The sequence below is a fragment of the Electrophorus electricus genome, chromosome 16, assembly GCF_013358815.1.
Source record: "Electrophorus electricus isolate fEleEle1 chromosome 16, fEleEle1.pri, whole genome shotgun sequence".
Classification (NCBI taxonomy): Eukaryota; Metazoa; Chordata; class Actinopteri; order Gymnotiformes; family Gymnotidae; genus Electrophorus; species Electrophorus electricus.
Window position 1 is genome coordinate 5128428 of NC_049550.1, and position 12890 is coordinate 5141317.

A 12890-nucleotide genomic window follows, 5' to 3' on the forward strand; every position below is an offset into this window, starting at 1 on the left:
TAAAACAATCACATGGTGAGAGGCAAATGTCATCATCTCAACCAATATCTAATCTCTATATCCAACCTCTCAGACTCTTAACTCTTATTAAAATCAACTCAGTTGAAAAGGGCACATTCTACATATACAGAAAATATTTGAAGATTATTCCTACATTGTATTATCACAAAGATATTAATAAAAACATTGAAACAAAACAGCAGACATGATAACCCGTGTCAATCGCAACTGAAGACAGGGAGGTGACATGACTACTCATATCCACATAAGAATCATGCCTAGCAAAGTCTCAAAGAACATTTAATGTGAGGAGTATAAATCCATGCAATTTACCTTTGCATCACAAGGAAGAGAGGAATAAACTGCGTTTCTTGTAAATAGAAACAGGTCTCTTTCTACACGCATAATTTTGACCAAAACCCTCACAGCTCGACCTCCATTTTTGAACCTTGGCTCCGGCCTTGTTGCTAGCCTCCAGGCCTAGGTCTACCTGGTGGGTTACAGAATGTAGCCTTGTCTGTATGTGGGTGGCCATATAAATGTTATTTCAGGAATCAACTGCCTTATGTATTATGTTTTGTCAGGAGGATTACATTGAGTTGAAGGTACACATCTCAGACAGAGTGGCTGTGTCTCAAGAAACTGGAGAAGATCTTCTACAAAAATATTAAATGCCGTCATGCCATGGTTGCCATCAGCGAGTTACAGCTGAATTTAGACAGTCTCTTGCCCATGTTCTTATTCTCTTTGTTGTCATGATTTTGCCTCCATGTGTCCCTTCCTGATTAGCCTAGCTTTGTTTTACATTTAAATCATGTATTCCATATATTTCTGTCCTTCATTCAGATAAACTGTTCAATTCTTAAAAGGTGAAATTTTAAAAAATCACCAGACACCAAATACATTGCACTGACAGCAAAAGAGGGAAACATACAGAGTATTGACAAATACAGCCCACCTAAAATCCAAGGCTTCCTTAAAAAAGCCACCATCTTTGATACGAGGTATCTGGACAGCACGGAGGATGTGGAGGTCTTGGATGTTGTCAAACATCAGCTCTCGCATGAGCAACTAGACATGAAAGAGGATGAATAAAAAGTGTAAGTGGCCAAAGCAAATAAATAAATAAATAAATAAAAGTAACAGAGGGCATAGCTAGGGGTGGCACATCCTAGCAGTAGACTGCTCTGAGGCTAATGTAAAGCGCCTGGTAGGGGGACCTGTAGAATTAGTATTTCGCTGCACACTCAAAAATGTTGCTTCACATAAGAATAAAAAAATTAATAAATTAAAAGGACAACTTAATACCTTAGTATAAATGATTACATTTCAAAGTTAAAACACACTCACAAAGTTAAATAGAACATAAAAACGGTGCCACACTAAACTTGTAGTCTTCCAGCTTTGCATGGAAGGAAAGCCTTCTGAAGTATAGAAAGGCACTCGAACTTAGATTGCCTGGTACAGTGATCTGTTGGGTGGACCAGGTGCCACTTTTACTTCTGACCCGTTGCTGCGCAGATTTCCCACTGTATGCTTTCTGGACAGTGGAGCACTTGACATCTCATGTCCCCCCTCCACTTCACAAACAGCAAAAGGCCATCCTTGATCCATTGCATGTCGCCACAGGCAGCTTTTTTTGGCAGGGCATTGGCATATGTCTTGAACCTGTCCTATTCTCCTGCATGGTTCCACAAGCCCCAATGACAGAATAGCAACGAACTAGTATAGAAATTGTCCACATACACCATGTATCCAGAGCCCAGAGAAGGAACATGAATCAGGTTGACCACAGCATCAAAGCTCAGTCCATTTCCAAAAGGAGTGGCTTGAGATGGAAGGGACCATCATACCCAAGCTTATCATTGATGGCATCTGTCGCTGGGTCACTCATATGCAAGTATGCACTGATGGCCTCATACCGCTTTCCAGCCACAGACGGAGGAAAATGGGAGGCTGTGCAAAGTGATACTTCCTCCACAGGTCCCGAATAGCTGAAGGCTTCAACAGCCCAAGATAAAAGATGCTAATAAAGTGAAGCATTTCTTCAGAATTATCAGTCCATAGCCTCATCATGCCCTTCTATTTTCTCTGTGCTTCATCTCTTTTGGTGTTGTTTAGGGTCAGGAGCACTTTTTGGCTGAAAAACAGCTGGAAAAATCCAGGTGAATTCCTGGGATCCTACTGGGGTGAAACTGCAATGGTGATAGCTGCTCGTCTTCCTCTGAGGTGTCACGCCATCTGTCCTCCAGTGCTGCAGGTGGTGGTGATGCTAGAGCTGCTCTGGTCTTTCTTGCTTCAAAACAAGGTTATTGCCCAGTGGAGGATCTGCCAGGTGTTGGCACTCTGTTTGGGGCAGGCTTGGGATTCTGGTGCCTATGTCTAACCAATCCTTAGGTGTATGAAAGAGTCCCAGGTGTGAGAGAGTAGTGTGAATCTTCACGGCAAGACAAAAACAGGACAATAGCCAACTGAGTAAAATTCAAAGAAAATAAATAAACTTCTACAAAACCAGAATAGATATCCATTACTTGTTTGCTTTATTTCTCTCCCTCATGCTACCTACTCTCTGTTCCTTCTTGTTTATATTTTGGTCATCATATTTTTTGTCAGCCAGAGGAGAATGAGTCCCTCCTTTTGAATCTTGTGTCCTCAAGGCTTCTGCCTCATACCCCAGGGAGATTTTTCTTGCCACAGTCACCCTTGAATTGCTCACTGGGGGGCTTGGAATCAGACACGTGTAAAGCTGCTTTGTGACAATGGCTGGTGTAAGAAGTGCTATTTAAACTAGTATGTTTCATTACATGTCTAGTTAAATTTATATTGTAATAGAGCAACAACCCTTGGAAAGGATGCAATGGATCCCACATTGAAATGCAGTAAACTTAAAAAAACAAACAAACAAAAACCAGTATTTCATATAGCCATTATTCACAGTGTAAAAGAAAATCTCTCCACCATGACAGAAGCAGAGAGGAAAAAAAAAATAAAAGTGGGGTACCCCCCAAGAAAACAAACTAACAAGCAATCAAACAAAAATGTCCCTAAATAAAACTGATAAGGGGGGGAGCCTTGTTAAATATCTTTTACTTGCGTTATACACTAGCAATGCTACTAACAGCATACCACCAAAACTTTGCAAACACCACTCTTTGTGAATCCCTTATACACAGGAGATCACCTGCTGATGATTCTTTTGATTACTGATTGGTAGCGATTGGCTTCCCTCTACTGGCAGGAATTCAGCACTGCAAGCAACCCCTTATATGCAAGCACTTTATCAAGTAAACTTTATAGTTCATTAAGTATTTCATGTACATTACCAATTGTAAATATTTTTACCTTAATATTAATATTTTATATTAATATGGCTTCCCTATTACAATATAGCAAATTGATTAAGATACATAATATCTGTTATAATAGTTAATACTATAATTCATCTGCTACAATACTGGCAACCTTTTTTATTTGAAATAATAGATCCTAGTAAATATTTTTTCCCTTGAAATGAAAACATGATACATGTAAAAACCCAAGAATGACTGCTATACATAAAGTTTTACAACCACAATTATCCCACAACTACCATGTAATTTGTACAGTCCATTCAATAGAATATTTAACAAATTAAGTTAATTTATTTTGTATTATTAAAAATGTACTTATACAGTGTATGTTATACAGAACAAGTTTTTTTTTTGTTCTATTAAAAAAAAACACAAAAAAAACAAGTAACATCTAGGATATACAATTACTTGTTAAAGTTGTCATATGCCTATATAACAATTACCCAATACATACATCTGAATTGTAACACTGAATATTTAATACTTTAACCTTTATATTGTGTTCAGGTCAAATTTGACCAATTTAAAATTTTTATCTCTGAAAATTATAGTTAATTTGTTCAGATTGACCTAAGATTCCTTGACTTTGTCCAGAAAGAGGATTTGAACACACAAAATAAATTGTATTGATTTGTATACAATTTTGTGAGTTTTATTCAACTTTTGTACACTCTTAATGTTCCAGGTCAAAAATTTCCGTTCATTAGAAATGAATGGGGGAGACAACAATTAATGTAAAAACTGAGTTCAGATATATCCACACTTGGTGCGCGCACGCACACACACACACACACCCTGGGTCCCCCAGCAACCACTCAATCAATTATGTAAAAGGTTAGAAAACTCAGTATATTTATTTGAATCCCATTCTTAACCCATATTTGAATAAAATTTAAAAAGTGCAAAGAATTTATCCATATATTACTCCATTCAGAAAATGATTACATTTCTGTTTAATATATATAGAAAACGTTACAAAATATTATAAAATATTTTCACAATTTGTGAGTTACTTAGCAATATAATTATGAATATATGAATCATCTATCATCCAAAATTTACAATTCATTTCATTATGTCTTTGATTTTGCAAGATTTAGTCATATACTCATGAAGTTCTAGCAAATAATGATATATATTTTTAGTATATTAGTTTTATGTACAAAAATATTACCAACCAAAAAAAGGCCAAACAATTTTTGTACATGTTAAACAAAACAAGCCAAATTAAAACAAAACATTTTGAGAGAGATGTTGTATGCAATGCCAATAAATGGATTAAACTAGCTAGTTAGTTAATGAACTGGTTTTAGCTAGCAAGCAATTAACAAGCTAGCTAAGTTAGTTTTAATAAGCCAAATTTCTCTTTGCATGCGATTTACTCTGCTTATGTAAAACTAATAGTAATATTCACCAACAATGTAATAAACTGTTGTTAGTGGTTTCAGACAGCAACATGATGTCCAGTATGATGTCTGCAATAAGTGTTGCTTTGTTGCTCAGTGAGCGAATGTTAAAAAATGCTAACTTCATCTGCACAGAAGAAACAGGACAGTCTGTAGTTCTAGGGAGTTGCAGTAGTGAGGAGTGGTTAACTGACAGCTGTGCAGTAGAGCAACGACAATTTAGGCTCCTTAATTGAAGGATTTATCCAGGTCTAGGGATATCGTTCACAGAAGGTGAAGGTCACAAGCCACGGTGTAAATAGCGTCTGACGACGAATTATTCCAAGGTTGACACTGTTAAAAACACTACAGGAGGAAGCCTGTAGTATCTGTCCTTAAGATGAAGCAGTTCGGGAGCTGTATTTGTGTAAAGGTATGCTGTTTTGTTCTCCAACAGGTCTCACACTTAAGGAGGTTACTCTCCTGGACTACTGTAGGGTGCTTCTGGTCCAGTTTGGGATTTGAGTCTTGCTGTGCCCCTGCCTTACTGGCTCTGTCCTGCCTTAAGTGATTGCTGTGACCTATATAATGTCCCTGCTGGGACAAGACAGCAGTTTGCCCAAGATCACGCTAGTGTAATCCTAACTTCGCGTAATTTGCCTTAGTGTACAATTTGTTTGTTTGTTTTTTGTAGTTTTGGCTGTTTTTTTTTTTGTTATCCTTAGTCAGCTTGTGTTTGTGTATGTTTAGATATGTGTGTAAGCATACAATGGGTTTCACTTGTATTGTCCTACTGTATTCATTTTATAATTATGATTCGTGTGTTAGAGTACATGTTTATGTATATAGTTACTGATTGTAGGGTGTGGTTCCTTTTTGTTTGGGATTGGGGTTATTCTCTTTTTTATTGTCAGGAAGTTAGTGTAAGATTGTATTTTATTGCTGTCTTCTGAAGTGTAGTTAGAGGTGGTGTTTCTTTTGTATTGTCAGTTTTGTTATATTGGCATCCAGCCACAGAGAGAAGTTAGAGCGAGATCCCTAATGGTCCACTTTGCTACCCTAAATGAAGGATTAGAGAAAAATAAAGAAAATCATATATTCCTATCCATTTCTGTCACCTGGTCTTAGAATGATGTTTGTAAACCAACCCTGGGAGGGGTAGAGCAGTTGGATAATCAATTTAATTACTTTCCTAATTTTGAGAAGTTACAAACCATTAAGTTTAATATATTGTCTAATTGGACCATATAGGATTTCTGGTAAACAACTAGGAGTGAGTAACAATTTTTTTACAATATGCATGAGGTAAGCAACAGAGATGAAATAATCTGGGTGAATAATGAAAACTAATGAGAAACAAGTAATGAATAATTTGACAACAGATACTTATAAAATAACAGGAGCAAACATCACCATACTTTACTGGTTGGTTATCATTTGACATCATTATGTATCTGTTAAAAGTTACTTGCCATGGTAGAGATTTGTGTCTAATGGAATTTATGGTCTTGGTTTCTTGAAATGCAACCAGGCTGGTAAGCTTTTCGCCCTCCCCTCCATGTGTTTATGATGCCTAAGGAGAGGGGATTGAGGGTAAGAAGCCAGGCCATCTTGATAGCTATGCCATTTATTGCTTTATTGCTCAAGTTCACAGCCTAGGTCTAGGTCTGGTCTGTGGCCTGAGGGTGGGAGAGAGTTGTACCCCCCCCCCCCTCCTTTGACCCGATCAAACTTTCATCAGGGGAATAATTTGTAATCTATCTTCACTACAGAGTTTACATTTAAAACTAATTTTGGGAGAACTAATCCTTATATTTTATTTTTGCTATTCTTGGTACAGTAAAGTGGTGTAGGTTCTTCAGGAGAATCTTTGGACTGGAGAGTCTATTGTAGATGCAAATGTCATTTAGGTAGACATACATGTAGTGGCTCAAGTGTTCCTAATAAATCACTGGAAAACAGCAATCATTACACCCTTACACCACTATGAGTACATAGGGATACCCTTTGGCCTAATGAATGCACTGGCATGCACTGCATAGGTATATCAGCGTGTGTAAAAATCAACAGGTTTACCATCCACTTCCAGGCTTTAAACTATTAGGTTTTCCTCCATAAGAACCACTATTAAAGAAATTATGTAAAATATTATAAAAGTGCAATTTCCTACATTTGAACAACAAACAGCAAACTGTCCAATAAATGGTGGAGGTGATGTAGGAGATGTGGTAGACTTAATGACCAATTTTGCTTTTGGCCTCCCAAATTTGCAAAGAAAAAAAAATCAGTAAAGCTGCAAATAATGCTGAAATGCCGAATCATGAACTAACTGGCACAAGCTAATAAAATATAGGCAGAATTAAACTATAAATTTTATGTTGTGATACAGTATGATTCCAACAGTACACAAACTAACAGTAAATAGGAACTCATCAGTTCATTAACTTATAATAATAGCATTATGGTTTTTTTTTTATCATCCATGTTTTTCTGTCACTACATCCCATGCAGAAATTATTTAGATCATAAACTATATTTTCAGCTCATGTGAGCATTGCTTTTACAAGAAACACCATTTTGCATTCTTTGCATGTGATCATATAAGAATCTGTAAAAAGTGAATTTGAGATTTTATCTGTTTTTGATAAACATTTCACTGTTTCATCCCTTTGTTAGCCCTTTCCTTGTACAGACATATGTCTCTTATCTCTTCAGTCACAATTCAGCTGTCCATGTCATATAAACATAGTTTCCAATACAAACTATGAATTACATACAGAAGCCATGAGTATAACAAATAATAGGACAACCCAAATCAGTCAATTATTATTGTTGTAAAATAATTAATTTTCTAATGTTTTAATTATGATGATTTTAAAATTAAAATTTTAATTTGCTTGGACTTTCAGACTACAGAACACTTAGATGGTATTTAGATAGACAAGTGTTTCCATTTTGGATGCATCTGTGTGTGTGTGTGTGTGTGTGTGTGTGTGTGTGTGTGTGTGTGTGTGTGTGTGTTTGCACAAATGTTTATAGCTCTTCTTTGGCTATAGATTTCTGTTGATCCAGATATTTCTTCCTCTCTACTTCTTCCTACAAGATTAATACAGATACACACAAATGCAAAATATTAAATGAAACAAATTAATCTAGTTATGTTTGAGTGTATGAAAGAGGGAAAAAAAGAAAGAGAAATGTCTGACCTTGGCTTTGTCCTTCTGGGCACGCACTCTTTCTACACTTACAAACTCAACTATTGGTTCCAGCTTCTTTTGGCCAGAGTATGACACCACCTTCAACAGAACAACACCACATATTGTGGAACTACAAACATGGCTATCCATTTCATGTACATGTCATATAGTGTAAAACTACTGATCTTATGCTACGCTACTTCTAAAATAAAGCTAAATGCACATTTCAAATGCTCATTTTTAGTACCACAACATGGTATAAATTAATAAATTTAATTTGGACACAAATATGGTTATATCATGTTTAATGAGTTAACAAATGACTATTTCTCACCCTTTCATCGTACACTGCAGGAAATAGTTTAATGGTTGGGTATCTGTCTGTCATGCGAATATGTACATCATTTGCAGTTATGTCAATTCTGGAAACTACCACATCTCCACTGTCACTGTAGTGCTCTGCAAGCTCTTCCCACAAAATAAATAGCATCTGGCTCTCAGGGCACCAAGGGGCATCTGTACAAAGACAGATATGAATTTCAATAAAGGTGGTGTGGTTGATTTTAAGTTGGTCTTCCAATTGTTACTACAAATTAAATACTGAAAATGAATAGTAATATTGTATAACTAAGCAAAGTTCTGCTGGATGACAAACATTCTGAAATGTCACATAGCTTGTTAGAACATGGGTACAGCAGTTATATTAATACAAACTTACTTGTCCATGCAGCTATGAAACTATCTTGCCAGTTGCACTTTGATTTTATTCAGACACCTATTTCATTTACTCAGCATACACCATACTGGCCTCCACCAAGATGGATAATGGCACCTACAGAAGAGGACTAGGACGTTCTTGTCTGGGTTGAAGGCAACTCTCTCAAAGTTCATCCCCACCAACTCCTTCACTGGCTGCTTATCCCAGCCATCAGGGATCGGCTCACTTTGTAGCTTTGGCTATACAACACAGACATATGTGCATATACATACAGTATATGTACATAATGCAATCTGCATGAAAGAGTATAAAATATAGGAACAGTGCATGCTGCACTCACCTTGGCTTTCCCCTGTAAATAGCTCTGGCAGAAATCAGTAAGAGTTTGTGCATCCAGTTGGTCGGAAGGTAACTGATATTGGAAGCTGTCTGTCAAGTTAACCATGCGGACAAGTGGAGCATCTTCCCTCCTCACATGGAAGTACTCCATGATACGTCCATTCCGGGGCTCGCCAGTGTCGATTAGTACAAACAAAACCTACATTGAAAATAGGCTGTTAAAATGCAAAATCAAGCAAAATGCAAATGTTACATTTACAAATGGTAAAAAGCCTCTTTGATAATGTTACAAAACAGGTTTTCATTAACAGGCATCAAAGAATCGACAGTTAAACTAATTTAAAACATAGACAGTCAAATCCATTTCCAAAACCTAAAGCAAGAGTTTATTTAGTAATAAAATAAAACAGGCGTTGTCTGTCATTTTTTGCACTTTGGATATATTCAGATACCTAGTTTATATCCTCAATGTACAGCATAGTGTCTTCACCTAGAAGTGCGATAGAACCTACCACGCCTCTAAACTGCTTTGCTGTGCTTTTGAAGGTGCGATATATTTGTCTGAATCCTTTCTCAGTCTTATCAATAAACAGAACCATGTGATTCTGCAACAGAGAGTTCAGGATCTTTCCTGATGTCTGAGGATAAGCAAAGAGAGAAGCTGAGACTTAGGAAACCATGCTTAGTTTTTGAAATTAAGATGTTTAAAGGGATATTTAGGACCCACTTAAGAACAGTTACCTTGCCATTGTACTCAGTCACTAGAGACATCTCATACATTCTGATGAAGTGAATGACATCCTCTTTTATTGTTTGGCTTGTGATCTCAAATTGTTCTGCAATTTTTGACTGAGCCAACAGCACACATGAACATCAAGGTTACATATGGTACAGATTTACAATGCATCATTTATCTTTGCATAAATAAAGTACATATTCACACAGCAGGTTCTTTACTTTTTGCAAAGCAAGGGGATTACTTGGGTCTTTTTACCATTAAGGTTTTGACTCAGTAGCCTAAATCATATTTTTATTTACCATACAATAGACTTTCTCAGGTTGTCTTACCTTTCTGAGAAGGACAACTGATTCATCAGTTATATTGTACTTGCTGAAGATCTCTTTGCTTCCTGTCACTACAAAGGGCAGGTCTGCAACATCAGCTGCCACGTCGTAAAATACTTTTACTACACCCTTATCAACATCCTACATACACAAACACAATGGTCAATATCGTTAAAATATGTAAGTCTATGATGCTCAGAATAAACATAGGATCTCACCTTAAATAATCCAAGGACCACCACATCATCTTCTGCAACAAAGCTCTCTAATTGGCTGAGATCAGTGATGAGGTCAGCACTCTGGCCCTCTCTTCTTCTTAGCCACGTTAGGATAGAGGTGGAGGTCTTCAGAGCTAGGCCAGAATACAATATTTGTATTTAGCTAGTGAAACTAAGTTGCTGTATTGATAAATATCTATTTCATTTACAGTACTCCAAGAGTTATTGCCATTGTTAATTAAGACAAACAAAAATCACAAACATATCCGTTTAGTACTTATCAAATATTTTCTGTGCTTATCACAGAAAGATATAATATTACTGCCATTTTTTGTATGAAAATTGTTACTGAATTTAGAAAAAATCTGGAGGCTTGGTAAAATAAATTGCAAGCAACATCTGTCTATCAATCTGTCTATATAGAATCTTTGGACAGTAAGAGTGTTCTCTTTACTGGTTCTGTGGGCAAGTTACACATGTCATTCTCCATGGTTTATCACAGCCATAGCTGGTTTTATGATTTTGATGACATTCCAGTTTTAATTTGGGACTTGGAAACACTCCCAATTTTTAAATCTAGGTTAAAGACTTACGTATTTACTCAAGCCTTTGATTATCTGCCTATATATGAAGGAGCAAAGCCTGGTGCTCTCGGACATAGAGTTTTCTGTTAATCTGAGGTGCTGTAGTCCAGCCAATTCATGTGTTGACTCAGGTTTATGCCAATAACATGGGTGGAATGCAATGTCTTAGAGATCCCTCAGGACTGTGGTCACCTTCTGGCCTTCCCTTTTAGTTATGCTGCTAGAGATAAAACTTCCAGAGCTGCATGGTGATTACTGGCACGTCTACTGTAAATGGACTGTTCATGCTTTGTTCATCTATACAGATCTAACCACATCTTTTTTTGTTTTATTTGCTTGTTACTATATAAATGATGCCAACACTGAACTAGACCTGCTCGTCTGTGACAAACCATTTGAAATGAAGCCAGAAAATGTCCTGGTGCTTGCTAAAGATGAACCGATGCTGCCATATCCATTCAGCCACTCTTATCTACTCCATTTATAAATCAGGAAGTAATTGCCACATATAAATACCTTAAAATTGCACAGTAATATTAGAAAATATATACTTAAATGAACACAATGTCTCAACCTACATTAAAAATGGATATTAATGTAACATTTTTCCATTGCTTTTTGGTTTGCTTTTTTTACGTTATAGAAATTCAACAGCCCCTGAATGTTTCCTTCATATACCTGTCAAATCCCAATAATGTTTAAATGATTTTTAGTAATAATGAATCATTCCCTAAAATCTGTTGAAAAACTGTTAGACCATCACAATAATGGTTAATCACATAATAATAAAATGAGTGCAAATGTTATTTTAACCTACCTGGACAGTTAACAGGGTTATATTTGTCTCCAGATAGATATAGTCGCAAAGATGGAACACTGGTAACATTTAATTCCTTGGCAAGGTCTTTCTCTTTGGACACATCAACCTGACCAAGATTTACAGAGGACGTAGTTTCCTTAAGGTCAGTGGCGACCTTTGCAAATTCCAGAATTGAACCAAGGGACTCACCAGACAGAGGAGCATCTTCAGAAAGTGCAAAAATTAGTCAGTACATTAGGGAACTAGCTGAGCCATTACATAATCTGACATTGAAATTCTTTTTAAATAATGGTGTAACTTCTGTTTGTGATAAAAGCAGTCTGTCATCTTTTTGTTTTAGAACACTAAATTCCATAATTTATTTTTGCCACCTCTTACTGTGTAACCTTTCACTTTAAAGTAGAGTATCTCAATCTGTTCATTTTACACTAAATTAAAATTAAAACATTGTTTCAAAATCTTGCTTTCAGTCAAGGGAGGTTTTTGTGAAAATTAATTCAAGTTGTTAAAATATTTGAAGTTCCCCTAATTCTGTTCTAAGTTAATTCCATTACTATATTATGATTGCACACTAACTCCAAAGTCTTTTTAATCAGAACATACAGTCAGAATACAAGATAGCCAAACAAATCAGTGTAACAGGATTATAGCATCAGACAGGTTAAACAGCTACTTTATTTGAATAACTGAAATAATTACTGTCATCACTGACCTACCTTAAAGCTGTAACACTTCTAAAATGTATTCTTCACTTTTTTTTTAAATGGCATCTCATACATGTGTCACTTCTCTATGAAAGGTATATAGAATCCCAACACATACTCACAAAACTGCACCAGTAACTGATTATGTTGCATAAGTGCCCATTCGAAGTTGCTTTTGGTCAGTACCAGCACACCTTTATCTTCTGTGATCGGCTCCATGTCTTTTTCAGCCAATGCTCCACACTCACACACACTTAGCAAAAGTACGAAACACACCTGCATGGGCTTCATTCTGTGTTGTATTACACTGACTTCACAGGCTGAGTGACCTTTAGAGTGCAAGGGTTCTGTGTGGGAAGGCGGCACATTTAATAACTCCCTTTAGTAAATGATATCTCTGTGTACTTTGGTAATGAATTGCTCACAACCAATCGGAGGACTAGGATAAGTAGATGTCGTGTCACCAGCACAGAGGAGTGTGAGGGTGACCTTATGGAGAAAAATGCCTCA

At 36.5% G+C, this 12890-nt stretch overlaps 1 protein-coding gene across 1 annotated transcript; it reads right to left on the minus strand.

Annotated features, from left to right (window-relative positions):
- Window positions 1-7768: 7768 nt before the first annotated feature.
- zgc:136472 (uncharacterized protein LOC678514 homolog) lies at window positions 7769-12671 on the minus strand. Its single transcript, XM_027006194.2, has 11 exons — window positions 12503-12671; window positions 11674-11880; window positions 10273-10406; window positions 10058-10195; window positions 9731-9838; window positions 9502-9627; window positions 8991-9188; window positions 8769-8889; window positions 8267-8448; window positions 7942-8031; window positions 7769-7831 (listed from the first exon to the last, which is right to left on the minus strand). Exons 1-11 carry the CDS (start codon window positions 12669-12671, stop codon window positions 7769-7771), a joined length of 1536 nt encoding a protein of 511 aa, XP_026861995.2.
- Between the last annotated feature and the right edge of the window lie 219 nt (window positions 12672-12890).

Coding starts and splice junctions, on each gene's coding strand:
- zgc:136472 (XM_027006194.2), bottom strand. CDS start 12,671: ATGAAGCCCATGCAGGTGTGTTTCGTACTTTTGCTAAGTGTGTGTGAG. Junction 10,407..11,673: donor TAACCCTGTTAACTGTCCAG/GTAGGTTAAAAT, acceptor ATTCTGGCCTAG/CTCTGAAGACCTCCACCTCT. Junction 9,189..9,501: donor CAAAGCAGTTTAGAGGCGTG/GTAGGTTCTATC, acceptor TTTTCAATGTAG/GTTTTGTTTGTACTAATCGA.